Consider the following 23057-nt stretch of genomic DNA (forward strand, 5'->3'; position numbering starts at 1 on the left):
TTCTAAATTTTTGCACAAACCTGGCACATCTCACTGGGTGCTGACAGGTCCCGAGTGGCTCGGATTAGGTATCCTCACTCTACACCGTGGGCGTTGAAAAGGAATGCTGCACTGTGAAGAAGCTGCAGGTACTTTACCACTGACAGGTGCTGACAGGTGCTGACAGGTACCTGCTGCCACATCACAGGGTGCGGCCAGAAGTGCGACATGCCTGAAAGTTTCAACCCCTAGGGGGCACTGCACCAGCGGTTTTCTGCCTTGTGCAATGTAGAGCTGATTTATTCTTCAAACCTGCACTACGCGATTTCAGAAGCTATTAACAATCCTGAAACTAATGTGTTCTTTATGGAGACTCTTGTGTCTCTCATTACGTAAAGCAATACCAAATCACTAAACACAAGCGTTTGGCTGTTTTTCAGCTCTTTCTCTTTTGGCTGTCAAATTCTGGCCCGGAAAACAGCTCTGCCCACTCCTCCTCCAATTGTGTGAAACCAGTGCTCTCACCCTCCTCTCCACCTTCATTCAAAGTGTCTCTGAGGTGTCACCATTTGTCTCTGAACAGATCCAAATTCCAGGTCAGTGGTGTAAGTGTGTCTGTTGCTGTGATCGGCACCGCTGCCACAGAAAACAGTTCACTCAGAACAGGTGCTTACCTTTCTGCTGTCGCCTGCAGCCTCACCACTTTTTCAAATTGGAGCTCAGACACAAAATAATCCAAGTAATCCAACAGGAGCCTTTTGAGTCAAATGTATCCCTCAATTCCATCCCAAAAACTCATCTTTCTGCCATGACTTTCGGTTTTGTTCAAGCCATATACCATGCATTTAAAATCAAATAATGTTATAAAGACAATTTTCTTGGATGCTTGACCCCAAAGCCAATGACACGACCGATAACTTTCAACAGAGAGAGTCAGCACAAAATGAAGCAGTTATGCTTCAAGTTTGAAATATTATTCTTTTCAAAATATTGGAAAAAAATACTTTGGCCAGCAAAAGTGCAGATTTTCATGAAAAATTAACAATCAAATTAAATTTTCTTTGACTTCACTTTTTTCCTGTAAATTATTATTTTGTAATTTTCTTTCTTTATTTGGGCCAATGTTTTTTTTTCTTTCTTAAATATATGTGGAAAGAAATAAAGAGAATTTTGCTCAGACGGTTAATACTTTTTTTTTTTCTTTGAGCTTAAAAATGCATGGTGATTATGAAATACTGACTAACAAACAGTGTGCAGCAGTATTCCAGAAAAATTATATATCAAATTTTGGAACACAACCATTCATCATACAATGATGTTAGCAAGTTTGTGAATTGTGTATTATATTGCTGGCATTGGCAAACCAGTTGTATGCAAAGAGTAATCAGTCACACCGTAAAGTGTACAGTCATAACCTTTCTATGGAAAACAGATCACTCGGGAAAAGGAACTGTATCCAAATAAAGCTTAATTTTTATTAAATCCCATACAAGTCATTCATTCAGCACAGCTTAGACAGGCAATAAATATTTTGACTCAAAAAAGCAAAATAAATACAAGGAGATGAGGTAAAACAATAAAAGCAGCAATGGTAAAGACCAACACAGTCTAAGAAAGTTGTGTGAAATGAGCACGGAGTCTGAACTGCAGAAAATGTGCAAGTGAACCTGAACATTTGTGAACATTGTGGTTCCTCCCCCACAAAAGGATTACGTGACAGCACTGACTGAAGTTGCAAATGTCACATATGACTTCAATTAATAAAGGTTCAATTCAGCTTCCAATCTTAGTGAATGCAGTTTTCAAGAAGAAAACTTCCCTCCTAGAACAAAACTATGTTGTAACCTGAAATGGAACACCAGTCAGTGAATCCGCCAATCTGCACACCACACCTCCACACTCTCACTTTCGCCTGGGGATCAGACGCTATTATTTTTTCAGGGCTGATACAGGTGACTATTATTAGTAACCAACACCCATAACTGATATCCAGGGCTGATATTAAGTTTTAAAGTTGCTGTGTCAATATTTACAGTATTAAAAATGCCAACATAAACCTTGCTTTGATTTAACAAATGTTCAGTTGACACTATTAAAATTTGGAATTACAAGAAAATTACCCAACAAAAAGCAAATGGAAAAAAAATCTAAATAAAATTCTAAATAAAAATATTTAGAATGATTAAAATTAAATACTTTTTGATATTTAGATATTTAGTTTAAATGCTTCCACAAGCATGTATATAAAACGGAATAAATCCAGTCAAACTGAGATGAAAATTGGAACCTGCTGTCCCTGAGGGAGTTAAGTAAGGGCAACACATTGCCACTTAGTGTTTTAGTCTTTCTGCAAAGTTAAATTAAATCTAAAAGTCCAGTGCAAAGAAATTTGATTCTATATTATCAGAAACACTGGCCTGCCTACTTGCTTTTTTCCACTGGTTTCCATATCAGCCATTATGTGCATCAAAATTACAATACCAAACAGAAAAACTTGTCTTGAATATTGTCTTGGACCGCTAATTTCTCGAGCCCTCCTTTCCACCATGCTATTTCATTGTCAAGCTAGATCCTCTTTCCATTCACCTCTCCTCCACCTGATGCTTTCCAGGTGAGGCAACAGATTTTTCAGTTTTCCTACACAGTTAGCACATTATTTGCATTATAAGACAGTGTGCTCATTTCATGAAATTTCATGAGGCCAGGTTGGTAAATACATTGGCAGAGTGCATGCATGTACACATACAGGACATGTGAGAACACATTTCTCTTTGTGCAAACGCTTTGGTACTCCAGATCTGACAGAAACAGACTTGGTTACATCATGTACACATAAAGTCCAACTGGACAGGCTACTGGTCGTAGCACATGCAGCACTAAGACTGAAGACACAAATGGTTTAACAAACAAAACGGCAATGGAAAAGAAAAAGGTAAAGATACAAAAACCACTAAAGGGCAAACCAAACAGTCACACAAACAGGCATATACTTGATTATTAGGAGTTACAGTCTTGCATGCCATAATGTGGTGTAGAGTAAGTCTCTGCTTCAGTAGAGCCTGGACATTGCATTGTGAGGAGCACATTCTCTGGGTTAGAGCAGATGACTTCAGCAGTTCCTTCCCATCATCTTAAGGCAGTTAGCATGGGAGTCAATCAGATTTATTTGCTGCACAAGTGTTCATTATTGTGAGGAAGTGTCCTCAGTGCTATGGAAAGGTGTGAGAAGCACACAACATGACAATATGAGAGCAGTCAAACTAAAGTAAGAATCATAGGAATGGCAAATGAGACCCAACAACTGTCCCTGACAAAGTTTCCATCCAAATGTCAAGTAAATCTTACAAATTTTTGAAACATCACAAGACAAAAATAGGAATTGGGTACATTTCCATTAGCTGGGCTGAAGTGAATGAGATGGCTTGTTGAATGTCTGTGGGAAAAACAAACAAATTGACAAACAAAATGAAAAATGGAGGGTATTTCAAGTATCAGTATTGGGCTATAAGCTATGTTATAATATAAGCTATTGATGTTTCATTCAAAGATGAAAACAGAAATAACACCAGGGATACTATATTAATGTTTTTGCATTGTGTCAGATAAACCAAACCAGGATGGCATCTTGTTCTTGCTGCTACAACTTGGAAACACTTATCAAAATCATTTTTATTTATGAATTTATGATCAACTAGGATGATGTCACTCAGAGTGCATACCTCCTCCAACACTTTGCAATTCTTACGATCGTCACGGTCATGACAAATCAGATGGTCATGTAGTTTGACTTTTGTCAATTCTTACTTTTCATTCTTTTAACTGAATGTGATGTGTTTTGTTTAATAAATTCAAACATTAAAAAGTTTTAGGTGTGTGGTTGATTTAGGGAGTATATCTGTTGCTGGAGTTATGCAGCTTTTTGTGCCAGACCACACCCACCACCACACTCCCCTCTAGCCAATCAGCATGAAAAGTTAATGAGCTCTTTCTTGACCAGTGACCCAGCTGTCCACAAAGTTTTTGCAAATTGATTTATACATTTTTGAGATATTCTGCTAACAAACAAACAGGGAACCGGGGTGAAAACAGAACCCCCTTCCAACTCCACTGGGGAGGTAATTATAATCAAACAGCAGATATTGTGCAAAATTTATGAGTAGAGTTTGTTGTATTAGTGGGAACATAATGGATAAGCTCCTGTTTTATTAACTCTAAAATTTATATACCAATGTACCAAATAATGTTCATAAAATCCAATGCAGACAAAGATGTTAGCCCACTTTTGAAATGCTGTGCTGTGAGATTGAACCAGTTGTGCCAAACCAAATTGTTTACTAAACAAATGTGTTTTTTTTAATGTGACAACATAAATCACACAAACATAGGATGGATGGATACCCTGCCAATGACAGTATTATTGTTTCACAACCAAACTTTTGCTTAGTTGTGAAACATGTTTTTTTTTTTTTCCAAAGACTGGTAGCTAAATGTTTATCTGACTCTTTATGATGCACAAGAATAAATAGTGAAAATGAAACATATAATAAACCACAAAAGCAATCAAAAGGAATGTTTTTTTTTCACAGACTGTTAAATATTCAAAGTAACAATTTCTCCATAATCACCGACGTGTAGTTGCCATGATGTATTTATTTCAGTGTGTTGTGAAGAGTGTGTCCATGTGTGTCTGCACCATGTTCAAACGAACATTTTTGCCAGTGCTTACAATGGAAGAGAGCTTGTTTAAGGTTCCAGGTTGGTCTAAGTGTTAATTGTATTTAAGTCAATGAAATGTACTCATGGCTATAGTAGAGTGAGTGAGTGAGTAAGTGAGTATGTGTGTGTGTGTGTGTGTGTGTGTGTGTGTGTGTGTGCTTTAGCTGAGCAGCTCCAGGTACGTGACAGGCACTTTTCCTTTCTGGTTTCCTCTCTCTCCAATCAGCCAGTCAGAGTCCATGCCTGGTACCGTGTAAACTGTGATGAGCTGCAACAAACAAGAAATAAGCATTTTTTTTTTTAAGATAGATAGATTTACTTTATTGATCCCAAACTGGGAAATTATTATGTCACAGCAGCATCAGTAGAAACATAAAAAACACACTGTACAAACTTCAGTTTAAAGACTCTAACGGGGCATTAAAGGGACAGTTCATACATTTTGAAAAATTTGACATTATATCTCTCCCCCCTTAGTTGTTCTGTAGCACAGTACTGCTGCTCTCTTCCTCTCATTGTTGCTGAGTGCTGGATACTGGCTGGATGCTCCAAATGCTAACTGTTAGCCTCCTGACACTTCCCCTGGACTTCCCCTGAGATAACCTTCTTTACAAGTGTTGGTCTCTGAAACTAAAATGCACATACCAAGTACACACAGATGATAGCTGTGCTTAAATTACTGTTTAATTTGATTACATTGTTTGTGTTAACAACATCTGGAAAGTGTTCCTGTATCCCTCCACACCAGAGGAGCAGTATCCACAGCAGAGACACAGCAGATTGTTTGAGTTTGCTATCTTTTGTTTTCTTCATTGAACACATGTTCACATGTGTTTAGACTGTAAAAATTATGTTACACCTTAAACTGCAACTTTGTTTATTTAACAATTTGAGTGGATTAAGGCAGTTATTTTTAAGAATGTTAGCTGGGGGGAAGTCCACCTCAATGGCAGGAGGCTAACTGTTAGCATGTGGTGCATCCAGCCAGTATCCAGCACTCAGTAACAATGAGAGGAAGATGGCACCACTATTACATACTGTAACTACATGCAGTGAAATATCACATTTTTTGAAACAAGTAAAATAATCCTTTGAAGATACCCAATGAAAAGTACACTGTGTATGTACTTGAAACCATTTAAGCATGTTGAATGCATTTGTTAACTCGAAAGACATTTGCGAAGCCTTATTCTGTGATATTCTGAGAAGCCATTTTGTTCACATCAGTGTCTAAAATATGTTGCCCCCATGCTCGTGTTTGCTGGACCAAAAAGTCATGTGAACAAAACAGGGACCTGTTTTTTCTGGTGTACACTAAAGCTCCACTAGTGGTCACAAACTATATTGGACACCAATCGATGATCTTCAGGGTTTCCGCTACATGTAATTCATCGTGGCGCACCGCCACAGCAAAATAAAAGCTGCCACACCTTCGGAACGATGATTTTTTTTTCTTCCAGATGTTAAAACAATTTTAAATGGATATATATACACATACATAGGCTATGTAGCCTTTATTTGCGCAAATATACTTATTATAATCAGTTTGAAATGATGATTTAAATATCAAGAAATGTTACATTACACTGCAATTAACTTTAGTCATCACCCGCCTGTTTGATTACTACTGATGTGCACTCGCAGAGGGAGAGAAAAGGGCAAGAGAAAGGTACCTAGGCAAGATTAAATTTAATCCATTTTTTTTTGGTCAAGCCTGTGAAAACGACCCTAATGTTATCATTAATGTTAACATTGTAGGGCCCATAATTTCCGTGATCACGAAATTTGCCAAATAAAACGCAATCTATTTTTTAACGCGGAATATCACCGAATTTGACATAATTTGAATGAAATGCTGTTTTTGTGTGGAATATGGACGTATGTCTGGGGGAAATCACATGGAGGGAAGCAAATCTGGGTGGCACAAACCCTCCAGTGGTTTCACCTGCACCACCAAGAAAAAACATTACAACAACTGCACCGGCACCGTGCCAGTCCAAAAGGCAGAGAAACTTTCCAGCTACAGCAGCGAACTGACATAGATTGTGTAACAAAGTGAAGCGTTGCCACTCCGCGCTATTTTCACTGGCTTACAGCAGCACACTGGCTTAGCTTGTCTATTCAGAGAAGAGGTATCACTTCGGCTTATTTTTCAATCTATGTTATCACATGCATACTAGAGCTCATTCATTGGTAGCTGAATTGTTAGGTCTGTTTGATAAGTAATTTAAAATTTAAAAAGAAAATAATAATAATAATAATTTAATATATTGTTAAATTTTGGGGGGGGGGGGCCTCCCCCACAGTTTCAAAAAAATCCTAGAGGAAACCCTGATCTTCATCAACCTCCATCAGCAACCCGGTGAAACTGCAAAACCATTCTGCTAGACATATCTAGTTTGACTGACCAGCATTTTTGTTGCTTACTAGTATATCAGCCAGTGATTATCTAACATGTGTTTTTTTGTGTCTTCTACAGTGCTGTGAAAAAGTATTTGCCCCCTTCCTGATTTCTTATTTTTTGCATATTTGTCACACTTAAATGTTTCAGATCATCAAACAAATTTTAATATTAGACAAAGATAACCCAAGTAAATACAAAATACAGTTTTTAAATGATGATTTCATTTATTAAGGGAAAAACGCTATCAAAAATTACCGCACATTTGCCAAAAACACATCTTGATGATCCCCAAGACTTTTGGGAAAATATTCTGTAGACTGATGTGACAAAGGTTGAACTTTTTGGAAGGTGTGCATCCCGTTACATCTGGCATAAAACTGGGGCTGCTTGGCTGCTTCAGGACCTGGACGACTTGCCATAATTGATGGAACCATGAATTCTGCTCTCTACCAGAAAATCCTGAAGGACAATGTCCGGCCATCAGTTCATGACCTCAAACTCAGGCGCACTTGGGTTATGCAGCAGGACAATGATCCAAAACACACCAGCAAGTCCACCTCTGAATGGCTTAAAAAACAAACAAAATGAAGGTTTTGGAGTGGCCTAGTCAAAGTCCAGACTTAAATCCAATTGAGATACTGTGGCATCTTAAACAGGCATTTCATGCTCGAAAACCCTCCAATTTGGCTGAATTAAAACATTTCTGTAAGGAAGAGTGGGCCAGAATTCCTCCACAGCAATGTAAAAGACTCATTGCCAGTTATTGCAAATGCTTGATTGCAGTTGTTGCTGCCAAGGGTGACACAACCAGTTATTAGAGATAGGGGGCAATTACTTTTTCACATAGGGCCAGGTAGGTTTGGATAACTTTTTTCCATTAATAAATGAAATCATCATTTAAAAACTGTATTTTGTATTTACTCTGGTTATCTTTGTCTAATATTAAAATTTGTTTGATGATCTGAAACATTTAAGTGTGACAAATGTGCAAAAAGGGGGCAAATACTTTTTCATAGCACTGTATCTCTAAAATTTGTCATATGCTCATGCCTCAGTATTTACTAGCATTTATTATCCATTCACTGGGAAATTCAGTTAGAATTCAATGACAAACTGAACATATCCACAACTATCCAGCCATGTGACTACAGTTTTAAGTTGTGCAAAAATTCAAGAATGCGCAAGCGATGTGTATGCTTTCTGTTCACCAGTGCTCTTTTACCAGCATGTTGCTGGTTAGTGTTGCAGCCTCACCTCATCAGCTAGAAGGGAAAGCTCACTGGAGTCAGCAGCATCATAATCATAGAGGACTTTAGCCTTCCTGGTTCCTGTAGCTGGTGCCTGCACTTCCTCAATTTTGAGGGTGTCTGCTTCCACAGGACTGGTGATGCCCGCTGGCAAAGAAGAGCCAGTGGCGGCCATGGAATTAACTGAGTTCACTGCAAAGGCATTCGGAAACCTGGGAAAAAATGCAGGCGGATGTGTCAGTCAGAACTTACGCAAAGGCAAAAAAAAAAAAAAAAGACAAAAAAAGAAACAAAACAAAATAGCGTCAGCACACAAGCACAAAAAGGAAAATGAGCACAACATGAGTCATACTCACACATCTCCACTGGAACTGAGGGCATGGGAGACAGTGGAGATGGCTGGTCATGCATTTGACTCATTCACAACAACATCACATTGAGATTGGCATCAACAGGATCTGACCAAGATCTGATTTTTTTTAACCACTGCAATTTCTTTACCATTGCCTTAAGAATATAAGAATTTCAAGGCAATAAAGCCAACAGTAAAGGGTCTGAATACTTATGTTAAAGTGACATTTCAGTTTTTTCTTTTTAATAAATTAACAAAAATTACTACAGTTCTGTTTTCATTTTGTTGTTATGGGGTACTGAGTGCAGCTGTATTCTGTATTCAGAGCTGTTCAGAATCCAGGACATTATGCTCCTTAGATAACTAAAGATGCCCAACAGATTTTAATTTCTATAAATCTAGAGACTCATTAGCAAATACAGAATATTCACAGCTGTAAGGTAATTAAAGGTCAGTGTTAGCACATACTATTTTGAAATGGCATTTCTGGGCAATTTTCCACAGCTGTTTTTCCAGCATTTTGCAACACACCCAGTCAAATCTCACATTGCTTTTGAGCAAAAGGAGGAACTATTACTTGCAAAGTTTAGCAGTTTTTCTGAATCTCAGCAGATGGAATCAGTACCATGGAAAAATAATTATTGATACCCATCCCTTGTTACACATGTGGAGAATATCCATTGATATTATGGGGTAAGGTAGCTATCAAAAGATTTGTGTGTGTGCATGTAAAATTCGTGCACATGAACTCTTGTTTAAGTCAAGTCATACACAGAATATGTAGTGTGTGTTTTCTCTGTAAGAATACAACACATAAAGTTACAACTTTACAAAATTACAAATACGAATTGCAGTTTTATAGGTGTGTTTTCCTCATTATCAATACGAATCTGACAGCCGCGACATTACTGTCAAAACTACGTCATGGGGTCACAGGCATTATGTATCGAGTGGAAGATAACACTGATTAATGGTGTGTTCCATTAACCTCGGAGGTTGGATAGAGGCCCAGCAGTGCTGTGTGAACGACATACATACATACATACATACATAAATAAGGCAAAAGTAAAAATAAATACTATATTATTAGTGCTTTCACTGACTGCTGAATTCCTGACTTTTGGGTAGAATGAGAACACACTATTTGTAGATTTGTAGATTTATTTATTTTTAAAAGAAATGGGACAGTACATGTTAATGCACATATACATGTAAACATGTGAGATTATAGCCGTGTGGCTAATTTCTATCTCTAGTCCCACTGGCAGGTTGGTGCTGTAAATAGCGTTGACATTATTAATAATTCACAATAGAATAAAAATAAATAAATAAATAAATAAAAAATAAAATAATAATAATAAAAAAGAATAGCATAGTTGATCATGAAACATACAAGCCAAGGGTCAGGGGACCATGTGCATTTCACCACTGCTTAAACACTAAATTATATGTCGAGGGGCTGATTAAAGTGCAGAGTGCTAAAGTGTAAAGTGCATTATTTTATTGCAAATTGCCCAATAAATATAAAGTGCTATTTTAATTGCCACATACTCAATGCATATTACAATAATTTAATACCAACGATGGTAATTTGTGATACCTAGAGTACCTAGATGTATAGAAATATAAAGTGCTTGTTGCATTGCACATTGCCCTACTGCCTAATAAGTGATGATAGAATTGCACACTACTCGATTACATATTGCAGTAAATGAATAAATACCAACAATGGTAATTTTATGATACTGAGAGTACCCAATTGTGTGAGAATATAAAATGCATGTTGCATTGCACATTGCCCTAGTACCTTATAAAAATAAGTGAAGATATAGTAAAAAAAAAAAAAAAAAAAAATGTTAATGAGAAAGAGGAAAGTAATAATAATGTATGTACTCAGTAGAAATTGCGGATGGAACCCTTGACAAATTAGTTAACATTAAACAAATACACAAGTTTAGGCATGGTTGTGGCAACAGTGCTGTTCTTCCAGTAGCCAAGCTTTAAGCTGTTTGGTAAAAGAGGCCAGAGTCGGGAGTTCGCGTATCGTGCTTGGAATTGAATTCCAGGTGTGAGATGCACGAACAGAAAAAGTGGCTTGACTACGGGCACTTTTTCTAAAAGGAACTACACAGTCACCTCTAGAACCAGCTCTGGTTTATCTGTTTGAGTTTTTTTTCACAAATTCTTGTAGTGGAGGTGGTGCTTGACCATGGAAGATTTTATACATCAAGATAGCATCGGTGTGTTTAACAGTGTTGTCCCAGTTTAAGCGCTCATGCTTTTTTAATATCTGACAGTGATGGTATGTTTTGGTTTTTTTATCTAATACTTTCAGAGCTTGTTTATAAACTATTTCGATCGGCTTTAGTGTTGTCTTACAGGCCGCTGCCCAGCTTGTTACGCAATAGGACGTGTGACATGATCATAGTATCAAAATATAATTTTGCTGACTCAGGAGTTAAGTTGTTCCTAATAAATCTAAAGTTGGACAAGTTAAACTTAATTCTGTTCACAGTCTTTTTTATCTGTTGTTTAAAAAGTTGAGTCAAGAGTGATTCCTAGGTATTTAAACTCTTGTACCACCTTAATTGTTTTACCTTGCACAGAAACGTTTCTCAAGCCAGTTGCACACATTCATCATAGCATCTGTCAGTTCTTGCGCAGTGTGTTTTTTGTCTTTTGCATGGACATACAGAACAGCATCATCGACATACATTTGACAGGTGACATTCGAAGGACAACAGCCTGGCAGATCATTTATAAATAAACTGAAAAGCAGTGGACCTAGGACCGATCCCTGTGGTACCCCAAGATTGTTGTTACGTGACGTTGACGTAATGTTCTGTATCCTAACACACTGTGTTCTTGAAGAGATGTATGATTCAATCCAGTTCAATGTATGTGAGGAGAAGTTAAAATAAGACAGTTTGGTTAACAGTATCTGGTGATTAATAGTGTCAAAAGCTTTTCTGAGGTCAATAAAGACAGCACACAACATGAAATCAGGTAACGTTAAACAGTATCTCTCTTTACTTTGTTCTAACATGATGTTTGCAAAATATTATAGCATTGGCACTGAAGTAGCTTCATTTCTTTCGTTGATGTATCCTTTGTTTCTAGGTACATACCTACATTATGTTAGAACAAAGTAAAGAGAGATACTGTTTAACGTTACCTGATTTCCTGTTGGGACCATATTGTCTGCCATCTTCGCGCCATGACATTTGAGTAAACCCGCGTTCGTACCTAGAACGTATGCACAGTGTGTGGAATCGATTTTTTGTTTTGACAGTAATGTCGCGGCTGTCAGATTCGTATTCATAATGAGGAAAACACACCCATAACACTGCAATCCGTATTTGTAATTTTGTAAAGTTGTAACTTTATGAGCTGTATTCTCACAGAGAAAATACACACTATATATTCTGTGTATGATTTGACTTAAACAAGAGTTTACAAAATGTTTTATTTATTTACAAAATTTTTATTTATGCACAACTATAGACTAATATGCGCACAAATTTTATGTGCACACACACAAATCTTTTGATAGCTACCTTACCCCATATATTATCTGCTATCTGGTCCTCACCTTCCCAGCTCTTTCTGTAGTTCCTGCATGTGAAGATGACACTGCTTATAGTAAGCTGCTTGGGCCTCCACAAACTCATGCAAGCAGCGTAAGTGATTCACCTGCAGATAAACAGCAAAAGAACAAGTCACTCTTGCCATATGAAGCCAAATGTTTCAATTACACACTTAATAGAGACCTTTCTCATTCACAAATCCATCATGCAATATGTTTCAACTACAGCTCAAAGAAGACTTCTTGGGACTGACTGTATTATCATTTTATCAAGACGTGATAAGCAATACAAAATTGTGTGTTAACAACCAATAGAGATTTCAGTAAAAGGCTTTTGTTTGCATTTTCCACTTGGACCTTTCTTTATTGCACTGTGATTATTTCCAGGCTTTTGAGCCTGACTGGACACATGCTTTTGCTTCTCAATCTATCTAACTTGTAAAGAATTTGTCTTGCACAACTACTGAGCACAGGGAACACTTCATTAATCAAGTTGTGAAGTTGTGAAAGTAAGGGGTAGCATAAGAGAACACTTGGGGACGTGATGTCCAACATGTTTGTCAAATTGTATGATGAACCATTTCCAGTGTTGATCAACAAGTAGACATGCATGCAGGTCAAACTTGATGTGATCACCTAAAGTACAGTACACAAAGTAATAATATAAACCTAAAATTGCTAGCATTCCCACACACATCTTTGTACACAGCTCTTGACATTTTTGTTTTAATTTACTTGCCTTGTTTTTTCAACTTTGCCTTGACTAAATGTTACTAAAAGTAAGAAAAGTCTACACTGCTCTCAAACACTTTCTTATTACTGTTTTAAGACAGTTTAATGTTTTTAAGGCTGTAGAGCAGGGGTGTCAAACTCGTGCCATGGAGGGCCAAGAGGCTGCAGGTTTTCATTCCAACCAACAACTCCACCAGGTGATTTCACTGATTAGTCCCGCCTCTCTGTTTCGAGGTAGGGTGATCAGTGAAATCACCTGGTGGAGTTGTTGGTTGGAATGAAAACCTGCAGCCTCTTGGCCCTCCATGGCACGAGTTTGACACCCCTGCTGTAGAGGCTGCCCCCTGCCCACTGGTTAACTGGGGACATAACATGTGGTGCTGCTTCAGAAATAACAATAGATCACCAGCATCTTAATGGCCATGAAAAAAATCTATTTTTACAAATGAGAAAAAAATCCATCAGAATTCATCCATATTTTTACTGTTATGGTATCTAATAGTAACACTAAAGAAATAAAAAAAATATTGTTTCATGTATAGACGTTTTTCTTGAATTTGAACTTCTAACCCATTCTATATCAATGAGAGGTGAGGTGATATAGATTTACATCACTGAGGGGATATATAGATAAATGTCCTCCTGAATATGTGCAAGCTTATTTTTGGGTGAGAGTAAAATCAGTTTTCATTCTGATGACTAAAAGTATGACTACAACTATTTTTTCAGGATGTAAATGAGATGACAATTAAAAAAAAAAACAAATGAATATGTGCTGACAAAAATACTATGAACATTTTCACATACAAACGAGACGAAAATGCCAGAAATATACAAACGAAAACAGAGCTCCTGACCTCACTTTAGAAGAGAATATAAGATTTGGTATGGGCAAACTTGACTTTTGATATTACAGTATAAAAACAAAAGCTAGATACATAATACAAGAAGCTATAGTAAATATAGAGCAATCTGTGTAGAAAGGCCACTGACAAATAATGTGATGAGGACTTTATAGAGAAAAAAAAAGGCAAAAACTGATACAGAAGGATCAGATTAAAAATTTCAGCATCAAAAACTAGACAAACTAACAAAATTCAAATGACTAAAAACTAAAATACATTTTTGTCAAAAGAATGACTTGTGTACAACTGTGTGAATGACACAAACCCAACATACTGGTCTGTCATGAGTAACACGGATTATTGTCTGTCTATGATATGTACTGTACCTCTCATTCTTATTGTTATTGTAACTTTCACCTTTTTACTGCTAGTGTACCTCTGTTTTATCGACTACAATGTTAACATCAACCTGCCTAGGGACAAAGGATGGAAATTAGCTGCTCACTACAATCCTACATATGTACACGAAAGTGTCTATTAATATGTACTGTCCCTGAGAAAATAAAAAATAAATTAATTAATTAATAAAAACACAGGCTCAGTTTAATATTTAGGGAGGTGTGTTTCGGTTATTGATACTGTACTCTGCATGCCTTTTTTGGGTGTGTGTGGCGGCAGGGTGGGTTTGGGTCTCTCTGTGATGATGCTGTCGTGTTCCTTGATATTAATTTACATGAGACCAGCTTTACTCAAGGCAGGAACTTTATTTTTTTCTGTTCTTTCCCAAAACTAGTTGTATGCCTAACACAGCCTGATGTGGCCCACAGCGCCCCCGTGTGTCCCATTCCACTGGACCTCCCACCAGAGTACAACATACTAAATAATATTATACAACAATCATATAACACCACAGATGCTAATTTTAATTTTGAAAGTGCAGGGACACCCGTATTCCAGCTCAACATTGATAAAAATAAAACATAAAACGCACTCAAATATGATGACGTTTCTGTTGTTGCTGATGTGTGTGTGTGGCATTACATACGTGTGTACTGCTGATGCCCTCCAGAAGCAGTCGCGTAACCTCTGCCTGGCGATCAAACTCTGTCTGGGCCACACGAAGCTCATGTTCAGCCTGACAGAGAGAAAAATACTAGTTACACATTTACAGATTACTGGAACACTGTCTGGAATCTGGCTCACCAGTCATTCTCCATTTCTAAAGTCCAAACTATATTCAGATGCTAATCTCTACACTAAAATGGAAGATTATGTACTTTGCTAAATATGATAGAAAGGGAAAAAATGAAAAGAAAATATACCAGGCGCTCACACTAGTAAAGTAGTAAACTCCAGGTAAAGGCAGGGTACTCTATAAATCAAAAAAGGTCAACTATAGAAAAGAGGAGCCCCTGAGCTTACTTCAAGCACATCTCAGGAGTCTCAGGGAATCTCCGGAGAAACACTGACCAGTTTTGACCCACACTGGGTCTTCGTCAGAGTGTGGCTGGAAAGAGGAGTCAACCAAAGTGGAAAGTTGTGATTCCTTATATAGTCAAATAGTGGCCAGGATGCCAAATGGCACCAGCATATTACACAATATTAAGCGAGTGGGCTATGTGGAACTATGTGGAACTATATATACTATGTAACCATAACAATGAACAATGTCACGAACGCCAACTACACTAAAAAGGACTAAGGACCTGTTTCAAAAAAAGGTATGAAATCTACTTCCTCATTAAAACCTAGATACACCAAAGCATCAAAATTAAAAATCCAATAAATCTCTCTCTTAAGTAATTAAGATGATTGCCACGTCTAACAGACTGACCCACAAACTCGGTACCCTCAACTCTCAAAAGGCTGTTGTTGCCATTATGAATACGATGTGCTCTGGCAGAAGCAGGACAAAATAACTGCAAGCTGAAACAGGACTTAACAAATGTTTTCATGTTCGAGACTAGTTGCTGGTTTAGCTTTGAATTGTTTGTATCCTGCATGTGGGGAGACTAGAATGGGGAGAGTGAAACCTATATTATTCCTCTCTCATTTTGCAGTTGAGCTACGTTAAACTTCCTCAAGGACACACTGTTTCTAAGACTCTGAATCACATAGCTAGCCAATAGTCTTGCTGAAACTACAACTGAAAAACACAGATTAGTGACATTTAAATGAGAAATACAGTCTTTCTTTCTTCTTTTTTAAGATTATATTTAGGGCATTTCTGCTATATTAGACAATTAGTGGAGAGAGACAAGGCAGTGAGAGGTAACAACATGCAGCAAAGGGTCTGGGCTGGATTCAAACCCAGGCCACTGCGGCTTTACATGGTATATGCTCTACACGGTGAGCCACCAGAGTGCCCCATATACATTGCATTTCTAGTGCTGTTTTGTTGTTTTAAAGTGTAGTTCCATAATTCCAAAAACAAACCTACAGAAACTACAGGTCTACAGGTTTCTGCCTGCACCCCACAAGCAACAATGTTGTGCTCTGATGGTGTCAGAGTATGACTAAATCTGGTGTGCAGGCACAGTAGAAAGGTCATCACCTCTGTGTTGTCATACTCACTTTGTCAACTTCCTCACTCCAGAGCTGGGAGGCCAGAGCATGACAAAAAAAAAAGGAAGAGAAAGATGTGTTACAATGAAATCACAGTAGCAACATCGTACAACAATGTACATATACTATCTGACAAGTATTCTTAAAAAAAAAACAAAAAAAAACAGAAAGATATATACAAAAAAGTAGCTAAGGAATCCCCAAAAACTTAACTTTAAAGATTAATTTTAACTTTAAATGTGATAGCAAAAAATCATGAAAGCATTGTGCTAAATGAAACTATTCAATGCACTCAAAAAAATATTTTCTTATGTTTATGTCCCCTAAAATGTATGACATTGACTCTACTGACTTGTATCTGTGCAAAGTTTGCCACTAGAGAGGTGTTTTCATAATCCTCTACTGAAGGTGGAGGTGTGTGTGCACGCCCCAAAAATCTGAGACTCATATGTACCCTGATGGAGTGTTGCTTTTTATATCATCAGCACCAGTTCCACTGGTTGCTGTCAGTGCGTTCAGAGTTTAACCACACCAGTGTTTTATGTTCCAAAAGACAACAAGAACTGATATGGCCGACTCACATGAAAAATATTAGATTTTCAAATATGGCACAAATTTAATGAGTGTTGCAGGACAGGACTTCCTTGTTGTGTGAACAGAGCTCTGGTTACAAGCTTTACCTTGAAAGACTTTGCAATATTGTTTAACAATTAGCATTGAATTTCAAGTATAATGTGTGATGAAATTCTTCCAACAGCATCCATCCATTCCCTCCAAAAACAAAAAGTAACTGTATTATGAGTTATTATCAGCTTATGAGCAACATCCTTCTGATCTTGTAACAGTTTGTATACAAGAGTGTCATGGAGGCAGGCAGGCCAATGTTTTGCCATCATGCTGCGATGTCACAGAGCAATAACAAAACAACACTGGACAAATCAGACTATTTCTTACTGAGCCTAACTAATTAAAGTTGTGGGGGAAAAAACAGGCAGAACACGGATTCCTGTAAGTTGATTAAGTTAAGGACTATTAAGTTTAACAGACGGTATATTATTATTTATGCAGATGGTTTTATTTCTGTCCTGGATTGATCTAAGAATTAGCGTGCGTGATGAGATTTGTGAGGGAAGAGATGTAAAAAAGAATAATGTCTGAGAACTTCCCGTATTTAAAACACTTTCGTAATTTTACACGATACATTTAGATAATTTAAAATGAGCATGCTTAAAAACACTAATGGTTCTTCAGACTACGCATTCAAGAGAACGCACAAGTGGACATGCAATGATACGTTCCTATTCTTATTCTTCTACGTTCCTAACGCTTGACACAGAGTCAAGCGTTATGGACAGGATTTCTACCAAGGTTCCCTTTCTATAGTTCTAGAGTTTGCAATATGACTGTAAATAGGACATTATTGTATGAACTAGGTGAAAATTATTCTTTGACAAATGTCAGTAGGTTCCACAAAATTACTGATTTTTTTGTTTTGTTGCCGATCAACCTTTCCAAAGCATAAAAGTCACCAAAAGAGCACAAAATGTCAAGCAGTTGGATCATTGTGTTTGTCATAATCTGAGAAAACCTCAAACATCATACTATGATTAAGGTGTATAATGACTAAAATACCTGTCAATAATCCAACTAAAGTTGGAATACTCCACTTGTTTAAACCAAACTATTGCTTACTCTATGATCTTATTAAGGTTAAGATAATAATAAAATGTTGTTAACATGGACATTCCAAGAATTAGCTGATGTAAAGAAATGTAAAAAAAAATGTAAAAAAAAAAAAAAAAAAAGGGATAAGTGGGGTGCATGTGAAGGGATTTTATTCCATCAGCTCCTTACCGCAGAGGCACTGGCAGAAAGCACATAGTTGCGGGGTCTGGTCTCCTGAAAATCAGGTGTCATCTACAGAAACAGTACACTGGTTTTACACACTACATAAACTACACAGCATGAGAATCACTTCAACAAACAGAATACACTAGAGATACAGATAAAGCCAACATAAAAAATAGGGATGCCACAAGAATCAATACTGAGGTGCCAAGTCAATACTAGATGTTGAAGTGTTCCTATTCTAATGAACTCTCCATGTGTAATTACTTGAAACACAAAGTTCAAGTATTAAGAATCATGTAATTTCAAAGTTATCAGTACCAACTACCAAAATTCTGATATTGTGATATCCCTACAGAAAACACAGCAAAATCAATCTGTAGTCTTTGAACCAGCTACAAATAAAGCAAAAAATGCACTGATTACTTAACAGTCAATATTTGATCCTATGCACTTGTGTTAGATCAGTGTATCAGTTTTAAGTATTTGGACAGTGACACAATTAAAATATTTATAATTATAATATAATATATAATAAAACAATATTTATAATTTTGCCCTTATGCAACACCACAGTGGATTTGAAATGGAGTGATCAAGACGTGATTGAAGTGCAGACGTTCAGCTTTAATGTAAAGGGTTGAACAAAAATATGGCATTTACCGTTTAGGAATTACAGCCAGTTTTGTACATTGTCACCCCATTTTCAAAGGCTCAAAAGTAATTGGACAAACTATGCATACCATACATAACTGTAATTAGAAGGGTTATAATCAATATTTGGAGGAAAATCCTTCACAGTCTATGACTGCCTGAAGTCTGGAACCCATGGACAACGTCACCAGATTCTGAGTTTCCTTCCTTGAGATGCTCTGCCAAGCCTTTCCTGCAGCTCCTTCAGCTGCTGCTTGTTTGTGGGTCTTTCGGCCTTCAGTTTGGTCTTCCGCAAGTGAAAAGCATGCTCAATTGGGCTGAGGACTGGGGACTGACTGTCACTGAAGAATATTCCACCTCTTTGCTTTCAGTAACTCTTGGTTTGCTTTCACAGTATATTTAGGGTCATTGTTCATCTACACTGTGAGGTGCTGCTTTATCAGTTTTGTGGCATTTGGCTGAATTTGAGCAGAAAGTATAGCCCTATAAACATCAGAATTCACCCTGCTACTTCCATCAGCAGTCACATCATCAATATACACTAGTGTAGTGTGGACTAGATTGTATTATAGTTGATGAATAAAAACTTTTGTAAACTTAAAGGGAGTAAAGCATCCATACCAACGTAATAGGTGTTTTGGGTCATCCTGCCATTTAGAGTCCTGAGAGACTTTATTGTAAATGTGTTTCACTGGAAAATCTGAATCTCAGATAATGGTCTAAATGCTATCTAAATGCTTTTCAACCCTGACAAAATTTTAGGACAACTAAACATATATATATTTTTGTGGCATCACAACTATAAAGATACTGAATATTGGAATACTGTCACTATCACCATCAGTCTTTATATAATAACCCCTGGTAGTAAGACCTTGATATGCATTGCCCTGCAAGCTGGACTTGCAATGTTGCCAAAGCCTGTCCCTGATATTTTACAGGAACTATCACTATCTTTCCGCTTTGGGTGTGTTTGATCTCATAAAAGAAAGGTGCAGTAAGATGACAAAACAGCAGGCTTATCTTCCTTAGCTACCACGGGGGACTAATCCGCCTGACTCATTCACTGCAAATATTCCAGTTCTTGTCCATATGGCTACATGTCTGCCACACGGCCAAGACCAGCAACTGTTCAACATGCACATGCTGACATGCAAACAGGTTACAAAAGTCTGATTTGATCTTTGTCAATAAGCAAAGCTAGGTTTACGTCATCATAGTGACTCATAACATTGATTCTGATAATAACCAGACCTTTGACATCCAAAGTCAGGAGCCAAAACAAACTGAGGCATTTCAAGCATCCTCACAAGAAAAGAACAGATTTCAAAAACACAAACATTCATTGGTTATAGTGTCACAGGGCAAGCATGATGTCAGTTAGGAAGCTGTAGTCCAAGCATTTGACTTGGAACTCATGATGCATCCAAGATGTAGCAAGCTAAACTGATTTTTACAGGGGAAACATGATGACCCTTGCAGTTCCAAGATTTCTACCAAGTTTGGACACTGAACAACATTTTGGACAAGTCAGAACTACAGACAAAATGTTTTGGCATATGTGTTTTAAATTTGGCAATGCGCTGCACAGACACCTGCTGGCAAAACAATATCACTGCAATAGGAATATCATGGCAAGGAATTCTTAGATTGCAGAATACAATATGTGATGATGTTCCAAGACCTGGAACTGATATATTTAGAACTGAGAAGACAAGATGTTAAACTGACATTGTGATCTGGCTGGGTGTGGGATAAATTATGATCCTTGGGTTTTGAAGAGGAAAGTCTTGCCACATCTTGTTATGCCTGGACTCAATCCTAATGGATTCGTCTGTTTTCCTGGGAAGAAAACTTCATTTCCCAACTGCCATGAAAATAGTTAAATTAGGCAACCACTCACTATTCTACCAGCCAGTTAAGTATTTCAAACCCTACTCACACAGGACAAATATTAGCTTGAGTCATATGGTGATTTCAAATAACTGCAGCGATCATCAATAATTTTTATCCCATGTCAATGTGCTTTGCCTGTAATTGGTACCGTAAGATTTACAGCACAAAATACCTGTATATATTAATTATAATACTGGGTAATTTCAGCCATAATTTGTTTTTGTGGTTTGATTTTGTTTTCTTTTACATGTGTGATTTTTTCCTCTTATGAAAATGGCAGCACTCGTTGAATCTATTGAGCAAAGTTCTGATTTCTATTTCGATGCAAGGTTTGCTTTGCTAAACGAGGAAGTGACGAATTGTAAAATATGGGCCTTATACAGAGCACTGGTGATTTCAGAGGATTTTATTATCCAATGTGAATGTGTTTCACCAAATGTCAAGGCTGGGGTAATTCATGAATTTAGTGACTTTGCTATATAAACCCAGTCCTGTGTAATTAGGGCTGAAACTGGTCACTGATAACAGCTACCTGCAAAAGTAGCTGGTAGAATAGGCAAATGCACCAGCCACAGTCAAACAGTGCTTGCCTAGTGCCTGGTGTTCATTTTCCATCATCCTGTTTACCATGCTGCCAGTTCCGGTCTTTCTCTTTAATGATTCAACAATAGCTCAAGGGAGGCTTTTCTATCTTTCCCTTGATTTGGTTTTCTTTTAGCCAACTGTCAAATACGTATTTTACTGGGCTTCTTGATGCCTCTAATTTATTGAGAAGAGCATGTGAGACAGGAAAAAAAAACAGGTCAAACTTAGCAATTTAGTTATTTAATACTCACTTCTCCCTCGCACTGCAAACATTTAGGATATAGAGATAGTTAGTCAGGGCTAATCCCAGGGCCAGCTAGCGTGATTAATGAAAATGACTGAGAGAGGGAGGTGGAGGGAGGCAGAGGACTCACCGCCGCCTTAGCCTCTGCCGCCTTGGCTTTCTTTAGACGGGTTTTGCAAGCATCCAGATCCAGACGCCGATTCTCCAGAAGACGCCGCTCTTTCTGAAGCCGACACAATGACATCAGTGACTATCAAGTGGCATTTCATACAGCATGTGAATGTCAGCTTAAGCCTACAAGGGAAGAGAGCAACCACGGTGGTTGAATTCACAGTTCAAAGAGAAAATGCTTAACTTCTTCACAGGGAATATGGTGTATAGTTGTATTACAATGTACACTGAACTAAACATCATAGTGATTGCATTTTCAACAAAAAACAACCTACCTTTCTTGTAAATTAGCTACTTAGCTAATTTAACTGGCTCAACTATTGTGTATTGTCCCTGGCAAACACCTAATTAACTAAACAGTCCAAAGTCCAAGTCTAAGGAAGGATGTATCATGTTTTCATACTTACTGTAACTCGGATTTGTCTTGCTCTTAGCCACAATTGGCTGCTGACTCACAGTATAGCCACTGTAGGAGTGCTGCACACCCATAGTACTAGACATCTTGTCATCAGCAACTTCACTGATGCTTGAAGGGACACTTCACCCGTAATGCATCATTTTCTATCAAGTACTCACCATGTACTGCCGTCAACCCCTGACAGAGAAAGTTTTACTTGCAAACCATTACTGCAATAAGGACTAAGCCAAATTAGAAGAAAAACACGTGTTTGGGAAGTACCATGCATATGATTGGATACCAGAGACTTGGATTATACAGCATGAGTGTGAGTTTTTAAACAGACCCTGTTTTTCCCTTGGATCAAAGATGGCTGGTGTTTCTGGAATGGAGGTTTACTGTGAAGGCTTGCAAATATAACTTTCTTTGTCACGGATGAATTCAATTCAATTTCATTTGTATAGCATCAAATCATGACAGAAGTTATCTCAAGGTGCTTTACAGAAACCCAACAGATATTGACCAATCCTATGAACCAAAATCTCCCCCAAGACCAAGCACAGGGTGACAGTGGCAAGGAAAAAAAAAATTTAACAGGGCCAAAAACCTCGAGCAGAACCCGGCTCTGGGTGTACGGTCACCTGCCTTGACCATAAGGGTCGAGAGAGAGAGAGAGAGAGAGAGAGAGAGAGGGGAAGAGAGGAGCAAAGAGCATATTGCAGAACACAGAACGGTGAAAGTTCGACATAGGGCTGTATAGTAACACTAATGGTGATAATAGCAGTAACAACAATGCTAGTGTTTGCAAGAAGAAGAAGAAGAAGGAGAAGAATACC

General features: G+C 37.7%; 1 protein-coding gene across 2 annotated transcripts in view; it reads right to left on the minus strand.

Annotated features, from left to right (window-relative positions):
- Nucleotides 1–1430: 1430 nt before the first annotated feature.
- The window catches only part of LOC115365194 (endophilin-B2-like), a 39183-nt gene continuing 17556 nt past the window's right edge, over nt 1431–23057 (minus strand). For both annotated transcript variants that reach the window (XM_030060059.1, XM_030060057.1), the window contains 7 exons: nt 21784–21876; nt 18281–18343; nt 16436–16459; nt 14907–14996; nt 12291–12391; nt 8354–8558; nt 1431–4963 (listed from right to left, as the gene is read on the minus strand). In XM_030060059.1, coding sequence (XP_029915919.1) covers nt 4856–4963; nt 8354–8558; nt 12291–12391; nt 14907–14996; nt 16436–16459; nt 18281–18343; nt 21784–21876 — 684 coding nt within the window. In that variant the 3' untranslated portion in view covers nt 1431–4855. The remainder of the gene's footprint in view (nt 4964–8353; nt 8559–12290; nt 12392–14906; nt 14997–16435; nt 16460–18280; nt 18344–21783; nt 21877–23057) is intronic.

The sequence above is a fragment of the Myripristis murdjan genome, chromosome 9 (assembly GCF_902150065.1).
Source record: "Myripristis murdjan chromosome 9, fMyrMur1.1, whole genome shotgun sequence".
Classification (NCBI taxonomy): domain Eukaryota; kingdom Metazoa; phylum Chordata; class Actinopteri; order Holocentriformes; family Holocentridae; genus Myripristis; species Myripristis murdjan.